General features: G+C 35.2%; 3 protein-coding genes across 3 annotated transcripts; all 3 read right to left on the bottom strand.

Annotated features, from left to right (window-relative positions):
* Positions 1-2,090: 2,090 nt before the first annotated feature.
* On the bottom strand, positions 2,091-4,952 carry LOC105794895 (uncharacterized). Its single transcript, XM_012624276.2, has 2 exons — positions 4,810-4,952; positions 2,091-3,291 (listed from the first exon to the last, which is right to left on the bottom strand). Exons 1-2 carry the CDS (start codon positions 4,818-4,820, stop codon positions 2,355-2,357), a joined length of 948 nt encoding a protein of 315 aa, XP_012479730.2. The 5' UTR covers positions 4,821-4,952; the 3' UTR covers positions 2,091-2,354.
* On the bottom strand, positions 4,368-7,051 carry LOC105794894 (pentatricopeptide repeat-containing protein At1g03560, mitochondrial). Its single transcript, XM_012624275.2, has one exon. It carries the CDS (start codon positions 7,008-7,010, stop codon positions 5,043-5,045), a length of 1,968 nt encoding a protein of 655 aa, XP_012479729.1. The 5' UTR covers positions 7,011-7,051; the 3' UTR covers positions 4,368-5,042.
* A 1,255-nt stretch (positions 7,052-8,306) lies between these two features.
* LOC105794897 (putative cell wall protein) lies at positions 8,307-9,598 on the bottom strand. The gene is made up of 2 exons (XM_012624277.2): positions 9,460-9,598; positions 8,307-9,337 (listed from the first exon to the last, which is right to left on the bottom strand). Exon 2 carries the CDS (start codon positions 8,988-8,990, stop codon positions 8,646-8,648), a length of 345 nt encoding a protein of 114 aa, XP_012479731.1. The 5' UTR covers positions 8,991-9,337; positions 9,460-9,598; the 3' UTR covers positions 8,307-8,645.
* Positions 9,599-19,491: the final 9,893 nt, after the last annotated feature.

Genomic DNA, 19,491 nt, shown 5'->3' with positions numbered 1-19,491 from the left:
CTAAGCATGTTATCTTGAAGGAATCGAACCAAAGTTCCTAAAACTACAACCATTTTCATCATATTCTCTATAATATTCACCACCCCATCAAAACTCATAATTTTAAAGTTTCCTTAAAATATATAACCATAACATGAGAAATTATTGAGAAAGGTGATGAAATGTTTTTCCCATTCATGCAAGGAGCAAAGTGCGACACAATAATATCCTTACGAATTACCTCAAATAATTCCGTACCCTCTTGTAGCACATTTCTTATAGCATTTAGATTGCTTTCCTTTAATGTAATTTATACGAGTACCAAAGTTAGTAGACAACACTAAAATGATTTAAGTCAAATAAATTATTGTAATCTTGATTAACCCACTTAATCAAGAGGGCAAGGGCAGGCATTCTATTTATCCAAGAAGTAGAAGATATTGCTACATTATCAATTCCAGACCTATATTTTTTTACGTTTCACCTGCCCTGACTTTATCTCAATAAATAAACTAATTTCCTTAAATATATACATCATTTAAATTTAAATTAACTCAAGAAAATAATAAAAACATGAAATAATCATTATAAAACATATACAAACATAATAGTCACTAATAAATATTAGGTGCATTTGTAAGACACATTGAACTCATAAAAAAAACGAACTCGAAATGATACTGCGAGAGAGACAAATCATGAGATTATTTTTCATAAATTACAAAATAAATCGGACAATTTTTGCTATTAGACCCTGTACTTTATAGAAATTATGAATTTAATACATGTACTTTAATTTGATCAATTTAGTCCCTATACTTTTTAGAATTTAAAATTTTAATCGACCCAATGATAACAGTTAAACAAGATTGGTTAAATTATGCCATTAGTCCTGTAATTTAATCCACGTTCACTATTTGGATTATTCTTAGTGGCTATATTTTTTGAATTTCAAAATTTTAGTGTTAATGCAAACGACAATCGTTAAATCTATTAACTGATTTTTTGTGAGTAATATGTGAAAATAACAAACCGACATAACATTATACATATAATAATATATTTGACATATCAAAATTTAAAAATAACGAAAGTTAACTTAATAATTTTAATAACTATAATTTGATTAAGACTAAAATTTTTAAATTCTAAAAATACAAAAATTAAAAATAATTAAATTAAAATACAGATAATAAATACAGAACTTACATTATTTACACTAGTAGTGGAAATGGTAGGGCAGGGCCGAATCCTGAGTACGTACGTCATATATAATTAATGCCTCACCACCCATACCTAACCCTACATCATTTCTGCCTCACTTGTTTTTCCAGCTTCATATGCAGGTCAATTTCAATGTCGTCCATCCTATGCTTTATTTGATAAAATGTATACACTACTTCAATCGCAGTATTTATGCTTTCTCTTAGCTTAAAAATCCCCATTTCTAAATCTCTATCTTTGGGGATTGAAGAGATAGGGGAAGTGGTCCACAGTGACAATATATCTGCCAAATTATATGTAACAAAAAGACGAAGCTAATAATAGTGATAAAAACCAAAAGTATAAAAAAAAAAAAAAACTTAATTATTTTGAGCAATTTAGAAATATTTGCGGTTCCAAAAGGATTAAAAAGATGTCCAAAAGGAAAAATTCTCATAGTAATTTAAAAATTATTATTATTTCTTAAAAAATGTACGTGTATTAGTGTAAAAAGACAAATAAAAGAGGGGAATACATTGATAATTGGGACAACCTTTTTCCAGTTCATTACAAGACATGTAGGATACATGGATCCAATGACCTTTTGAAGCGAATCCTAGAAAATGTAAGAAAGAAGTAAAAGTTGGATGGGTGAGTTGAAGAATAAGCGAAGCTGTCAAAGACACGAAAAAAAGGAAACAGGGGTTGCGTTGGTTAATGACCATCGCACATGCTAACCTACATCATCTCATATCTCACCATGCATTGACTGTGCCTCATGGCAGTCCAACTAAACCACTCTTTAAGAAGCCAGAAAGCTAACCCAGTCCACTACAACAACTGGCAGCCCAATGGACACATTAGATCATATTTCAGTCATTTATATCATCCAAGCCAAACCATGGAAATAAAAAAGGATTTTGGGTAAAAAACTCATCTACCGTCCATTGATTAAAAAAAATCATCTACAACTATATTATAAATCATTATATCGCCCACACAGAAACATCACAAATCATCTCTTATAACAAATGCTAAAAAGACTGGAAATTTAATCACAAGCCAACCAAAAAGGAAAAAAAGAAGAAAAAACCCGAAATACAAAGTAGAAATTTCTGAAAGGCTAACAACAACAAACAATAATGGAATATGAATGGTTGAATAGTATAGTATTAATTGTTGGGAAGAAAAACAACGCAGGCATGAGAGCAAAGCTCCTTTTCTCCTTCCTCTTCCGTAGGCTCTAAACTCCTCCCTCCATCCCTTTTCGCCCATGTGTCGAACACGTGTACTACGGACATCAACCTCGACGTCTCCCCTGGCTTCCTATATCCCGCCAAGAAAAACAGCTTACTCCCAATTGCTGCCATTGTTATGTAAATTCGTTTGGCTGGAGGCCAGTTTGCGTCCCACACCGAATTTGGCGATGATAATGTTTCCAGGTGTGACCCCTCTACTTCATTCCAAAATTTCCCATCGTACTCCTCGATGTGACCTTTCCATGCATTTAGACAATCCCCTGAGCTGAAAAGCTTTTCATCAACTGCCACGATTTGATTTGGTGGCACGTCCAATTTCCACATTCCCATTACCAGATCCCACTTGGCATTGTCCGAGTTGTACACCTCAGCTGAACATCTTCCGATGGTGTTCCACGGCAGCTTATCCAAATCTGCCTTCTCAGCAAATCCTCCTATCACGTGGATTTTCCCTTGCCATGTCACTCCCACACATTTGTACCTCATCACGCTCATGTCAGGCAATGGCTTCCACTCGTCCAGCGTCGGGTTGTACACCTCAGCTGAGGAGGTGCCACGTGCGACGTCTAATGTGCACTGTCCACCTGCCACATAGATTTTGTTGTCGCACACGGTACATGCAAAATCAAAACGTGGGATGGCGAGTGGCGCACACTTGGACCACACGCCACTGCACACATCGTAGCGTATGACGGAGGATAAGACCTCAAGATCATCCTGGACAATTTCGTAAGGGTCATGATGGCTTGGAGCCTTGTGGCAAAGCCTTCCGCCAATAATGTAGATGGAGTCACCGATGGAGACCATGGCAAAATCTTTTCGCACATGGTTCTGAAGCAGCTCGGGAATTCTGCACACGCGATGCCAAGAGTTGGTGTTAGGGTCGTAGCACTCTATCCAATTGGACATGTTTGGAGTGGGCAATAAATCATTGGAACAAAATGAAGTGTAGATGCGATAATTGGTGACGGAGGAAGGAGAGGGTAGAGGGGAAACAGAATCCATGAACTAGCGATAATTAGGTTGGGAGGTGGTAAATGTGAAGTGAAGGGGGGGAATTGGAAGGTGTGGCATAAATGGGAGTATATAGGGAGAATGGGGGATGAAACCAAGAGAAGGATAGGCGTCAAAGTCAAGGAGAACGTAGTAGACAAGGAGGATTGGGATATGATGGGGGGGAGAATATCTAAGCTTTTTCTTGTATTGTCGTCATAGGGTTTGAATGTATCTGATATTATCCATGGCCTAACTTTTACGGAAAAGAGGAATGCCAAAAGAATCATACCTTTTTCCTATCTTGATTCATCAGATATTTTAGCTCGTGTTGTCTATGTTATCCATGGAATTATTATTATTCCATGCAAATTATCTTTTTTGCCTTGAAGCGGAAACCACCCAGAAATTATGTATCATCATTCCTACCATCCCTCCCTTACGGTATAATTTACAAAATGAGTACAGATATTCCACCCACTATAGCTACTATATACTGATATATCTTTTATCAATTTTCAATCATTACTACTTGAAGATTAAACATGTATAATTTACAAAGCATTGTTCGATGAGTACTGCATTTTATAAATGTATATATATAAACTTAGCCTCCTTTTGGTTTCATGAAACAGATTCATTTTCATTTTCATAGATTATTGCCGAGTGCCATTCCCTTTTGGCCGACAGATTATCTTCAAGGAAGTATGTCTATTTACTTACTTTTGGTTTCCATACTAAGTTTTTTTTAACTACCACTTAATAGTTGTCAACCAAGAGTCGAATACACTGCCAACAATCGACCTGAGTTTCCAACCCTATCCAAAACACTTTAAAAAAACAAATTATCATATATTTAATTTTTTGTAAAAATCACGTATAATACATGCCCCATACACTAGAATCAGAATCAACTTAATACAAAACATGATAGACTAAAAATTGAAATATATCCTTTCAGGCTTTAGCTCATTAATTTGTTCTGTAAAAATCACGTATAATACATGCCCCATATACTATTGAAATATCCTAATGGATGTCAATGAAATCCTTTAAGCTCATTAATTTCAATACAAATGAAATTTAAAATGAACCTTTCATGAAGATTCTAAAAGAAAGACAAGAGAACCAACTACAAATTGGGTAAGGTGATATCTTCATTTGTGTTATATGTGGTCCTTGATGACATTCCTATTTTTTTCTTTATTCTGAGATAATATGTCTTTTGAAACAGAGACTTGTCATGTATAATTACAAATCTCCAAACTCTTTGTATACATATATGGCAATTTCGGAAAGGGGTAGTGTTGTGAACATGGGCAAATTTCTGAAGATTTTTTATATACTAGTTCTAAGGGAGTGACCAAGTACATACCTCGCCTGCATGCCCGGAGATTACATGATGGGTGCTCCTAGTAGCCAGCAGAATAAGTTATTTTCTGCTATCTGGATGAGTGAACCGGCAACTGATAGTTCTTGCATAAATTTCAGGTGGTTATAGAGACGCTTTTCTACAAGAAGGGCATGGATGAAGCATATCTCATGATCATGTCTGTGAGTTAAGATGGTATTATATGGTAAGGAATAAAGGCACAGAACTTTCAACTTTCAACTTTCAAGAAGAATCCGGAATTTCACTCGCCTTTTAATGCTACCCACTCGATCATAACCTATACCAATCTTACTATGCATTAACTTCATGGCCAAATTTGCATTGCCTGCTTTTCTCAAGGCATTGATAAGAACAGTTCGGATTCTTCCAGGTATTTCTCTACCCCTATCAACGATACCGTCAGCCAGCTTGCAGGCCTCCTTGACACGGCCTGCTTTGCACAGCACATAGATCATATCTTCAAGAGCTGTCTCAGGAATAACACCCATAGGTGCTAGATCATCCAAAATCTTGCAGGCCCTTGTTACCTTGCCTGATAGACAAAGCCCAATTGAGAGAGCCCTAAAAGAAGCTGCAGTTGGTGTGATACCTTTATCAATCATCATATCCCAGAGCTTCATTGCCTCTTCATTCTTACGCTCCCTGAACAGTCCACTTATGAGTATTGTGTATGTATAAACCGTCTGATCACATCCTTCATCCTCCATCCTGTTAAACAGCGTTAATGCTTCATTGACCCTCCCACACTTTGCAAGGGCATCGATAAGGGCATTGTAACAATATGAATCCCGTGGGCAGTCTTTCTCAACCATCTCTTCAAAAAGCTTCTGAGCTTCATCTACTCTACCAGCCTTACCCAACCCATCAATGAGACTCGAATAAAACATGGCATTGACTGCCACTTCATTAGCACGACAAAACCTGAGATACTCCATAGCCTCATCTAATCTTCCACTCTTACACAAACCATTAACAATGACCCCATATGAAACCTCATCTGGTTCAAGCCCATCAGTTTTCATCCTCTCAAATAGCTCTAGTGCCTCTTCCATCTTTCCACATTTTGCAAATGCATCTATCAAAGTTGTATAAACTGCCACATTTGCTTTAAGCCCATTCCGAATCATATTCTCAAAAACAACATATCCTTCAAGGCATTTCCCTTCTTTACAGAGTCCTCCAACAACTAAACTATATGCATGAGGTGGAACTTCACATCCTTTCTCCCCCATTTCATGATACAGAGCCAAACAAGAGTCAAAGTTCCCCTCTGAATAACATGCCTGAATCAATGTCATATAAGTAATCTTATCTGGCTCCAAATTTATCGACTCCATAACTCGTAATAATTCCATTGCTTTCTGAGTTTTTCCTGCCTTACAATATCCCTTAATCATGGTATTGTAACTCACAAGATCAAGTCTAATTTTACCATCCTCCATTACCTCAAAAACCCGCTCAGCAGATTCAATAAACATTGAATTCACCAATCCGTTAAGTAAAAAATTAAATGTATATAAACTAGGTTCAATTCCATTCTCTTTCATTCTTCGCCACACCCACAATAACTCCTCAACCATCCCAAGTTCCCCAAAGTTCTTAATCAAAGAATTTGCAGATGACATTGTCAATACAAACCCCAGTTCCTTAAGTTGACCAAACAAAAATCTAACTTTCACCAAATCATTTGCTAATGCTAAAACATTTATTAAAGAGACATAACATTCCAGCTTATGGGTATATTTCTTTTGCTTAGCAGCCCATGTAAAGAACCTCAAAGCAACATCGGGTTTGTTTTGAATCTCGACAGATGACAAAGCAAAAGAAACAAAATTCGGAGACAACCTGATCAAGAACTTGTGGCAGAAAGAGTCTAAAGTTGATTCCATGTTAGAAGAACCATCTAAAAGATTGAGAATTTGGCTTACCCAAGGAGATGGTTGCAAGTCTTGAGGATTAGTTGAGGATAAACCAGAGAGATTAATGAAGGGCTCTATCCACTCGGGAGGAGGAATATAACTGGGAGTAAACATGAACCTGGAGAAAGAAATAGAGAGTGAGTTGGATGACAGTTTGGGAGAATTTGGCAGTGGGTCAACATTTCTATAGGGACTAGACAGAGGTGGAGATTGGAGACGAGAGATAGAGAACAGAATCGGGGATTTCACTAGGGTTCTTCTCATCAGGGTTTTTCGGTGCTGATTTGCAAGGGAACTAGTAGCTAAGGTTTTCCGATTTAAAGAAAGTCAAAATGAAAGGGAAATTTGTATATTAGGTCCCTATACTATGATATTCTTGTCAAGTTAGTCACTTTTACTATATTATTTTTTTCAAAAATGTGTAGATGAACTTTTTTTCGTCATACCATTTATTTTTGTTGCTTAATCTTTTGTCTCAGGGGAAACATGCTGACATTAATTTCTGTATCAGGGGAATGATGAATGCAATTTTACTGTCAATAGTCCTGGGGGTTAAGTTTGATTTAATTGTTTCAAAACCTCCTGATGTTCATTCCATTATGGCAAATATTTCAAATTAACACTTTTTAAAAAAAAATAGAATGCAAATTTATTTCAGGTCGAAAAATAAAACTCTTAAATTTTAGTTCTTGTAGAGGATTTCTAAATGTACCAGTAGTTGTTACTTGTTAGTTTTGTTGATATTGAAGGTAACCACTTCTTTTAATCTGCTTTAACAAAGACAACAATTGTGACTTTGCATTCTCTTCAGCTGTCCCTTTTGAAATGTCTTTTCTTCCTCCTCCCTTGCTGACATTGGTCCCCATCCTTAAATGTGAAAGCATAGGTTCTTTGATCCGGGACCATGAGGGAATTTGGATGATTGGCTCCTATAGACATTTTCCTAAGGCAACTTGTGTTGAGGTTCAACTTTGAGCTCTTAAAGATGGATTTAGTTTAGCATTAGATCTTAATGTTACACATATTGATATTGAAGTTGATGCTATTATTATTATCCATTTTATGTCTAGTATGAATACTTTTAACCCTTTGTTATGTCCATTAATCGATGAATACAGGATGCTCCTTGTTACTATGACTTCTAAGAGCCTCAGACATGTTTTTCGAGAAGGAATAGATGTGCGAATACACTTGCCTTTTAGGGGGAGTAATGTTCGGCCTTCCTCTCAATCGGATGTGCTATCTCCTAATGAATTATTTTGTATTTGTATCGAACAGTTCACTGAGTTCTGTTAATGCTATCCTGTTACCTTTTTGACAAAAAAAAAAAAAAGCATGCCCATATAAACTTTCAATTATTGACACGGAAAAAAGCTTATTCTTTTTTTTAATACCAGCATTTATCCTAATCTCATTGCATTTTATGAACTATGAGTAGCATGCCTATCGCACTCATTGACACAGTCGAGTACGATGATACTGGTCTCATGGCCAAGTTTATACTCTAATCATCCTTGACATTTCAAATGACCAAATCAATTTATATTTAAGCCTGCAAGCTAAGAGCAAACTGTAGGATCTAATATGATGAAATGGGAAAACAGAGTACATAGGCAAAGACCATGATTCGTTTCCACACTGAAATACATGATAATTACTTGGGAAGAAGTAGTTTTCCAAGCGGAAAATGCAAATTAGACACTGGACTCGATGGCAATGATGAACTAAAAACATTTGCATCTTGCACGCTTGTTTTATCCTAAAACACGACAATCTAAAACTAGTATCACGTTAAATATAAGAATATGATAGACTAGACTGAATACAATGGGAGTATGGAAACTGATTGCCTTTATTATCTAATATCATTATTAAGTTTCACATATAGCAGAGCAATGTTCAAGGATGTTGACGCTTTCCTGCAGATGCACTGCCAGCACCATTGCCAGGTATTGGCACCTCAAACCCAGGGTTTGGAACAAACGTGTCGTCTCCACCTGGAATATAGCCAGATCCACCATCTGTTGAGCCACCAATGCGGCCGCAATATGGATTTTTGGGTTCAAGGCCCGGAATGAGTACGCTGCTATCATGTCCAATCAGCCACTCGGGATGCTTCGCTTGATTAGCATTCTCTGGGTTTCGTGGGATGTTACGTGTTGCAACTGCCTGCCTACCAATAGCAAGAAGAATGCTGACGACGAAAACTTGAGCAAGAAGAAAGGACGTAATTTTTGAAGCCATTATCAGACGAGTATTAAGGTTTTTGAGAGTTAATAGTGAAGAGATAGGGTTGGACGTCCTTGGATGGTTGAAAGAGAAGAAAATAACGCTTCTTATAGGTGAGGTTTAAGCGAGTTGGTCGATCATTTGGCGGCGAGTTAAAAAAAAAGAAAGAAAAAGAGGGTTCCATTGTGAAAAAGCCATTGAAAGGCGTTGCAAAAGCAGAAGCTAGCAGATAATTGCAAGGTTAGGTTGGCTAGGGTTGTCGGGTTGGCTGAGATTTTGCGGTGAGTTATGAGATTTTCCGGCTATTATCATTTCTTAGTGCACTCCATCATCCCATTTCCTTTGAACCAAAGCATCATCCCCTACAATGGTAGATTAGATATTTAAGAGATTTTGTCATGACCAGAATAGATAAAAATTTGAGGTTGCATTTTTACTACACGTTCGGAGACGAACATGCAGTTTAGCGGATAATAATACCTACCTAGCCTCTTCCTCCACCACCATTCTCGACAACTTGAAGCTGTTATGTCGTGGCTGTAACTTGTATGTATGGTGGCTTATAGATTCTTGTCCAGTAATTATGACTAGCCACAATATAATGTTAGAATTAAAGCTGCTGGTGACTTGTTTGTTAAAAGCCACCAACTAACTAAAAAGGAGGCAAATAAAAGGATTTAGTGATCAGAATCAAATAATTTTTAATCCATAATGCTCTTCTGAATATATTCAATGCCTACTAAATGCTGGTGAGATGAATATTCTCTATTGATTTAACTTCTATAATTTTATGGAATCAATAAAATATTCGCTTTCTTTTATTCTGATAAAATAAACTTTTCTAAATTGCTACTTCTTATTTTAAATTAAATTTCACTGCATTTTTCTTATATTTTTAATTAAGCTATTTTCTATTATAATTAAGTTTTTTTCTTATATCTACAAGTGTTTTTATCTGTTTTACGATCTAAAGTTATTATTATTCAGGTCAAAATAGGTAGTATTCAGGTAAAATCTTCTCAACATTCTAAGAACCGGAACATAGCAAGAAATCTTAAAGTCTACACAAATTCGAGTCAAATTCTCAAATATTAACTAAAACTAGGATAATCGCAAATAATATCAACTTCACTTATCTTCGTTTTTTATTAATGAAATAACAACGCTGGAAGACAAAGGATCGCAGTCTGTATGTGTAGCCAAATTATTCAAACAACTGCAAAGTAAAATATCCACAACATCAAAGAGTTCTCCTTTGTCAATTAACCGGAATTCCTACATAGCATGACGGTGTTTTTATGCCAGCTAGAACATGTGACTTTGGGAAACAAAAGTCAACGGAACAGAATGCTTAAAGCAAGTATTTATATGAGCCTCTACTTTCCAACTCACAATCACAATCTTCTGTGAATGTGGTCATATACTTTGAGTAATCTTTTAAATATTCTCTCTGCAACTTCTCGGAAATTTGGTTGAAACGTTGCCTCTTTACCTAAAGCAAATAAACAAATTCGCATTAACAATGAAAATAGCTTACCATACCTGAATCGAATATAACTTGAAAACTTTAAACAAATCAATTGAAAATATTCATAAAACAATGTTTACAATGAACATCAATTTCGCATAGGTCGACAAGCATATGAAAGCTACCTACCACATGTCTCGGTTAAATTGAACATTAATTTTAGATATCTTAATCCCTGTGAGGTTGATTCTACTCATTATATTACTGTTTTATATTCTATTTAGGTGTAAGAGTTTATATTTAGTGGATTTGACACCCATTAATGTATGACAGTTGACCATGATTTAACGCTTGGGTGACTGAGTAGTTTTCAGTAGTTCACTCAATATATTTGCTTTTTAGAACTATTGATAACCCCTCCCAAACTCATAAATAGGAGAATAATGCGCTTAGTGCACTCGAACCCACGTCCTTATATATTGACAATAATACCCATGTCAATCGAGCTAAAACTCAATCGGTTACTCTATTTACACTATTATCATACTTTTAAATATTTTTTTCTTCACATTAATATTAGTTTATCTAACGAATTTATAGTTTTGCTAATTAACTTTTTCATTTACTGTTTGATAAATAAATTTTACTATTATTCTGTAAATTTTGATTAATTATAACATTATTTATATATAAAAGATGATCATATTTTAACATTTTTCTTTATTATATATAGTAAATATTTTCCCACATATTGTTTTAAAACAAATTTAAATAATACACAATTACAAGTATAGATATCAGTACAAATTATAAATAATACATATCCGATCAATAATTAAAATCAACCCAATACAAAATATAATAAAACAAAAATCGAATATATTTAGACTTAGATCAAAATAAATCAACTAAAAAGAACATAATTAACTAAAACTAAAATATATTTAAACTTGAATTAAAATAAATCTAATTACAACCTCACATAATATAAATAAAATCTGAAACTGAATCCACGCATCATATTATACATGATAAAACATCAACTCGCGGCCATAACATCATTGCCTAATCTAATCATACTAAACTAAGCATTAGTATACTACTTTTCTCACAAGCTAAGTGTGTCGAATGTAATTTTCGTATCATAAACTATATAGATATTCATTTAATTATTATTATTTTTATTTTAAATACTTAAAATAAAAAGATTGTAATTAAACGTTCACGTTAAATAGTTTGATTATTTTGTTCTTTCTTGTCAAAATCACAAATGGCAAGTGATGTAGCAATCAAAAAATCGGTATAATAACAAATTTAGCCCTAAATTTTTACATGTTCTACCAATTTAATCATAATTTTAAAATCAACCTCAAAGATTACAAATGATCTCAATTTGATCTTGATCTAAAAATTAAAATAAATATATTAAAAAATATAATAATAAATTTAAATTTTATATTAATATCAAATAAAATAAAAATCTCCCCCTACCCACGGGACGGTGGTGGGGTAAGTTCAAGAGATAACTGAGTTGGGAGATTTTTATTTTATTTAATATTAATATATTTATATTTATTTAATATTAATATTAATATAAAATTTAAATTTATTATTATATTTTTAAAATATTTATTATTATATTTTTTTTAATTTTTAGAATTAGGATCAAACTGAGATCATTTGTAAACTTTGAGGCTTAATTTTTAAATTATGACTAAATTGATATAATATGTAAAAGAAAATATTAGGGTTAAATTTATTATTGTCGAAACCATTTTTTTGAAAACAAAAAATCTAGTTGTCGACTTTAAAAACAAAAATTGGAGTCGCCACCGATCCTTTATTGAGGTGTAATCGGCTCACCCTAAAAACGATTTTGGTCTGCGAAATTTGAGAAAACAGGTTCGGGAGTCAGTTACGCACGAGGAAGGGTTAGCACCCTCGTAACACCCAAAATCGGTACCAAATTGATTGTTTAATGTCTTGGTGTCAAAGGTTTAAAAAGATTAAAAAAAACGATGAAATTTAAAAGGATATTCAGTTGTTTAAGTCAGACGAAGAAATCGAGACCCAATACGTTAGAGTACAATTTCTCAGAATCCCCAAACTTTGAATATTGCTTTTGTTTTATAGGAAAATTTTCATCTCCAGAAAACAATATGTCACGCCCAATAAGTTAGGACACAACATGTTGAATTCTCGAAAATGATTTTTATATTTACGCGTTTTGAATAAAGCATATTCTCGATTATTTAAGTTCAACAAGGAAAATTGGAACCCAATACGTTAGGGCTCAATCCTCTCGAAGATCCCAAATACCGAATGTTGCCGTATTTTAAAAGCCTTTGAACAAAAATGATTTTAATGCTTTGATGAAACCAAATATATTTTCTTTAAAAGTATGATAAAATGTTAATATACAACATGAAACAAATACTTTAATATAAATTATATATGTATATGTATTTACAAAAATAAAAATGTATAAGTATAATATGTTAGTAAATTATGAAAATATGTATATATATGTATATAAAAAATACTGAAAATATATTTATAATAATTTTAAATAGTGCATGAATATATATACATATATATTATAAAATATATATATATATGTATGGATTATAAAATATGGAAAATGTATAAATATTATAAAATGTATACGTACATACATATTTGTGAAGAAAAAATAAAAGAATATTTAGATATATATAGATACGTATATAAATTGTAATATATATATATAAAAAGTATGTATGTATATATATAAATTATAAAAATAATATACGTATACTTTAAAAAGGTTTACATAAATACATGGTTATAATAATAATAATTATTATATTAATAATAGTAATAAAATAAAAATAAAATAATAATGATGCAATATAACAATATTAATAATATTAAAATAAAAAACCTAAAATGATAGATTAAGGATTAAAATTAAAATAAACAAAAATTCAGGGGCAAATCTAAAATAAATAAAACGCAAATGGATCAAATAGAACACGCGAATAACAATGGAGGACCAAAAGGGAAATTAATCTCGCCCTCCAAAACGCTGCGCAGCGATGTGGATTAAAATGCCATAAGGATAAAATATTTGGGCCAAATTAAAAGAAGAACAACATATCTAATTAAAACACGTTGCAAAAAGGGAGGCCTAATTGCGCAAATTCGCCATTTAGGGCTAGAACGCGCGGACCCTGCTTGCGAGTCGGGTCAACGCGCGGATCCTCCCCCATCAAACGACGTCGTTTTGTTTATATACTAAAACCAAAATTTTTCCTTCAAAAAAAACATTTCCATTTCATTTTCTTTTTTTTTTTTTAAAACAGAGGGGAAAAGTTTCCTCTACTAGGGTTTCAACCCTAGCCTTCATGGCGCCGCCGTCGTAACTGCCATGGAACCACACCGCGAACGGCGCTTGGATTCAGGTAAGTTAATCCTTTTTTATTCCGTTTTGTGCACAAAATAGTAAATCGAAGGAAAAAAATAAAAGAGGAAAAAAACAAAAATAAAATCACCTTTTTCATAAGATTTTCTTTTTTTCTCTCTATTTCTTATTTTTTCTTAATCTGTCCAAAAAACCACCCTTTACAAAAAACCATTGGCTTTTTTTATAGCCAAAGCTTTACAGAGAAAGCCCAAAAAAATCTTTTTACAATTTGTTGCTGTATATTCGGTCCCTTCCATTGTTCTTGGTTTGTTGCAGGTGAAGGAGAACGTGGAAAGGGCGTTGTCTTGAGGTGCTGAACGTCGAGAACAACGACGTGGGCAATGGAGCAGTTCTTTTGGCGTGGGCATCGCCGCTAACCGCTTAGGGTTCTTCTTTGTTTTTTTGGTGCTTTAGGCGTGGGTTAAGGTAATGGGCTTAGGTATTGGGTTTGTAATATTTGGGATTAGTGGGTCTAATGTAATTGGATTTGAGTTTGTAATTTGGGCTTCATTTATGGTTTTGGGCCCGGGCTAAAAATTGGGTATTACAGCTGCCCCTCTTTGCTCGTGGTCGTGTAACGGGAACAGAGTAAAGACTAAAAAGCCCAATTGTGCCCGGTCTTACCGAGCCTCGACTTCTTTAGTGCTTCTCTTCTTTAAGTAGTCTCGTTCCAGTCCACTGTGACTTATTGCTTCGATCTACTCCACTGCACTTCAGAGAGATACGACTTGTAGCTTCAATCCACTCTGCTGCAACTTCAGGGGGACGAGATTGGTGGTTTTAGTCTGCTCCACTGCAACTTCAGGGAGATAAGACTTGTATCTTCTACCTGCTCCACTGCGACTTCAGGGAGATAAGGTTTGATATGATAAAATCTAATTCAACCTACTGCAACTTCAGAGGTATATGATTCATCGTTTTAATTCGCTCCATTGCAACTTCAGAGAGATAGGATTAGTAGCTTCTGTCTGCTCCACTATAACTCAGGGAGATAAGACTCGCTATCTTCAGTCTGCCCCATGCTACTTCAAGAGGATAAGACCTGATATGATCTACTCTACTGCAACTTCAGAGAGATAAGATCGGTAATTTATAGCTTTAATTTGTTCCATTGCAACTTCAGGGAAATAAGATTCGCTATCTTCAGTCTAATTAACTGCAATGTCGGGGAAGCAAGATTCGCTGTTGTAGCTTCAATCTGTTCCACTGCACCGCCAGGGAAGTAAGATTTGTCGTTGTGGCTTCAGTCTTTTTAATTGTAATGTCGGGGAAGCAAGATTCGCCGTTGTACCTTCAATCTGTTCCACTGCACCGCCAGGGAAGTAAGATTCACCGTTGTGGCTTCAATCTTTTTAATTGCAATGTCGGGGAAATAAGATTCACCGTTGTAGCTTCAATCTGTTCCACTGCATCGCCAGGGAAGTAAGATTCGCTGTTGTGGCTTCGATCTATTTAATTGCTATGTCGGGGAAACAATATTCGCCGTCGTAGCTTCAATCTGTTCCACTACACTGCCAGGGAAGTAAGATTCACTGTTGTGGCTTCAATCTATTTAATTGCAATGTCGGGGAAATACAATTTACTGTCGTAGCTTCAATCTGTTCTACTACACTGCCAGGGAAGTAAGATTTACCGTTGTGGCTTCAATCTATTCCACTGTAATGCCAAAGAGATAGGATTCGCTACCCACGGCCTTAATCCGCTCCACTTCAGCTAATCTAAGTCTTAATGCCAGGGAGATAAGATTAACCGTCGTGGCTTCAATCTACTCCGCTGCAACGCTGGGGAAGTAAGATTCGCCATTGTGGCTTTAATCTACTTAACTGCTATATCGGGGAACGAGATTCGCTGTTTTGGCTTCAATCTGGTCCCCTACACCGCCATTGAAGTAAGATTCGTCGTCGCGGCTTCAATCCGTTCCACTGTAATGCCAAAGAGATAGGATTTGCTGCCCACAGCCTTAATCCACTCCACTTCAGCTAATTCAAGTCTTAACGCCAGGGAGATAAGATTCTCCGACGTGGCTTCAATCTGCTCCGCTGCAACGCCGGAGAAGTAAGATTTTTCGTTTGGCTCCAATGAGGGGAAATGAGATTCGTCGTCGTGGCTTCAATCTGGTCCCCTACACCGCTAGGGAAGTAAGATTCGCCGCTGCGGCTTTAACCCATTCCACTGTAATGCTAAAGAGATAGGATTCGCTGCCCACAGCTTTAATTCGCTCCACTTCAGCTAATCCAAGTCTTAACACCGAGGAGATAAGGTTCGCCATTGTGGCTTCAATCCGTTCCACTGCAACGCCAGGGAAGTAAGATTCACCGTTGTGACTTCCATCTATTCCATCGCAACGTCAAGGCGATAAGACTGGTGTCTTCGATCTGCTTCGTTGCCAGTACAAGAAGGCAAGATCTACCATTTTCAACCTACTCCACTCTGCTCAAGGAGATAAGGCTGAAGTTTCACCGGTTGGTTCTCTGGGGAACATGACCTGTATAATTCAATTTATGAACCTAATTATGCCTAGTGATTAGGATGCCATTATCAGAATGAATCAAATGCTTCTAACTAGGCGTGTATGAATGACATTTGAATGAATATAGAATATTATTTTTCGAGAATGATCCAGCTTAGGTTGTCATTACTCAAAGTTTATTAAGATTTTATCACTGACGTGCTACAACGCCTTATTGCTTCGCTGACACCTTCAATAAAACACTTAATCAAACTGCCCCCACTGTAAACTTCAAAGTTTAATCCACTGGGACATAAAATTTGTATCATCCTTTCACTGTAACCCAAGGGTAGGAAAACATGACTTTTCTTAATCTTCTCTTATCGCAATTCAAGGATACAGAATATGAAGCTCTTTGGTCTTTTATACCAATCTCAGGGTGTCATACCAAATGCCTATGCATGAATAAATGATTCTCTTCTCCAAGGAAACCCCTTTTTATTGCTTGGTGATTATTGCTTGCTTGTTCATCTAAGCATTGCCACCAACTTATCATCTTGTCATTTTGTTCAATCAATGTTTTTGACAACAAAATCCAAAAAAGAAAGTCCTAATTTAGACTCTTCCTTCTCAGATTTCCAACCTTTAAACTTGGTGTGTTCTAAACAATAGTCCTGTTTTAGGTTACTGTACTATTTAGAAACTTCTATAGTAATATGCAAAACTTCCTTTGTGAAAGTTTCATTGGTCCATTAATCATTATTCCAATGCAGCATGCTTGCAAAAGATCATAACAATGATAAAAATAGAATTGATTTAGGAGCATGGCTCGAAATGAATAGAATATCAAGGATAGTAAAAATAAAAGAAGAATGGATTAAGAACACATATCTTGAAAAAGAATGAAGTATTCCAAGAACAAGCAATTCAATATAAATAGTATGAAAAGCAGGTGCCCCAGATATCGCAGCTTGAACTTCTCTGTACAAACTTGCTGAAGACCATTCTGAGTTTGACATGTGTGTAGGAGATCTACAGTACTCTGTCGATACCCCAAGATGTTACATACCATTTCCTGCTGATTTAGGTATATCAAGACCACCACATGCCCTATTTTGATCAAAATCTGAGCTACTCTGATCACTTCATGCCCTATTCTGATCAAAATTTGAGCTGCCCTTTTCGGGTTTTCAACTCAAATCCCCTTTGGTCTAAGGCGCTCTTTGCGGGTTTTCACCTTAGCCTCTACATTTTTACTTTTTCCATTTTTTATTTTCATTTTTTATGACTCAAAGTGCCCTTTTCGGGTTTTTACCTTGGTCCTCTCCTTCTTTAAGCGAAGTATTTCTTGACTGAATCTGAGTTTACAGGATTAGACAGGTTTTTTACTATCCATCGCACTCAAGATCAGTGCTCCTCCGGAAAAGGTCTTCTTTACAACATAAGGACCTTCCCAATTTGGCACTCATTTTTCTCTAAAGTCCTTTTGTAGAAGAAAGATCTTTTTCAATACCAGGTCTCCCTAGTGGAATTCTCTGAGACGAACATTTTTGTTGTAAGTTCACATCATCTGTTTTTGGTACATCTGATCGTGACGAATAGTCTTTAGCCTTTTCCCTTCAATTAGGTTCAACTAATCGTATCGAGATTGGATTTTCATCCTACTTCAGCTCAGCCAATACCCGGAGAGAAAGAATTTCAACTTTAATGGAAAAACCGTGATAAGCTAAAGAGAAAGGCATTGCCTTGGTAGAGGTTTTTGTTTCTTTTTATTTTTTTCTTGTTTTTTCTTTTTTTTTGGATTAAATCTGCACTCATAGGATTAGGCAAGTCCTGATCATCTCTTTCGATCGGAATCAATGTTATTCCAGATAAGGTCTTCCACATAAAATCTTCCACTTTCATTTTGTATGCCAAAGATTTTCTTTGGTATCAGGTTTCTCTCATAGAGCCTTTTGGGGCGAAATTTAACTATAACAAAAAAACTTTGGATCTTCCTCTTCAATTAGGATGAAATCCATCAAAAATACGGAGAAATGACAACTTGAATTCAACGGGCAAAACTATGATGAGCCAAAGAAGAAAGTATTGCCCCGGTAAAGAATTCTAACTGCATCGTTCATGATGTTAATCTTGAACATACTGCAAATTTTTGACGTCGTGCTATTACTCAGATTACAATATCAGTGCTTAACCCGAGCATATTCTAGTATGACCATGCGAAGACATATTTGATCTCTTGAAGTAACTCAACAAGGTCCTACTTTGTTTCTCCCGTTATGCACATTCTCTTAAGATCACAATCTTTATTGTCCCATCATAAGGTAGAATTTCCTTTCTGCTCTACCATCCTCAACAAGTCTGGAGATGGGCTACAGTCTATGTCATCTTCAAAGTCAAGAGATCCCTCTAAACACATGTCTCGCTCAACAGGAGATCCTGAGTTTGTAGCAGCGCCACTCATGTTGTTGATATCCAGGGACCTATTGTAAGTATAAAAGAATATACAAAGAATTTATGAATTTATGAATAATTATTTGTACCGTATAATTATGAATGAATGAAAGAATGATTTGGAAGAAAATCTAAAAGAATGAAAGAATCGTAAATAATGAAAGAACATTAGCTCAAAGATGATCGCAATGATGCATTTTATTAAAATAATGATGTTCAGACATGAGCCTATTTCACAAAGAAGTTCTTATTGCTTCTAGGCTAAAAGCAACAAATGTGTCTGAACATTACTCTAAATAAGCTCTAAATACTATAGGAATTTCCTCCGCAGTCCAATTATTTAGAACATCTCTAAGTTGATAAGGGCGAATATCTACAAGGACCCTTTTTAAATTGTGTCTTTATATATGGCATTGATGTGAACATTTCCCAACACTTCTTCATACATTGCATTCACTCCATTATCAATCATGATTGGGTAGCAGATTTTCTGCACTGGATGAATCATCAAATTTGACAACACATATATTAATGAGTCTTTCAACTATCTTTTTGAATGTGGTGCAATTTTCTATCGAATGCCCCGCAATTCCTGCATGGTATTCACACTGAGCATTTGCATTATATCATTTAGGAAACGGGGGCAACATTGGTTTCAAATAGAAGGGGGACACCACATGTGCATTCAATAGGCTTTGAT

This window comes from Gossypium raimondii, chromosome 3 (genome assembly GCF_025698545.1).
Source record: "Gossypium raimondii isolate GPD5lz chromosome 3, ASM2569854v1, whole genome shotgun sequence".
Taxonomy (NCBI): Eukaryota; Viridiplantae; Streptophyta; class Magnoliopsida; order Malvales; family Malvaceae; genus Gossypium; species Gossypium raimondii.
This window is presented reverse-complemented; position numbering and strand designations above follow the sequence as displayed.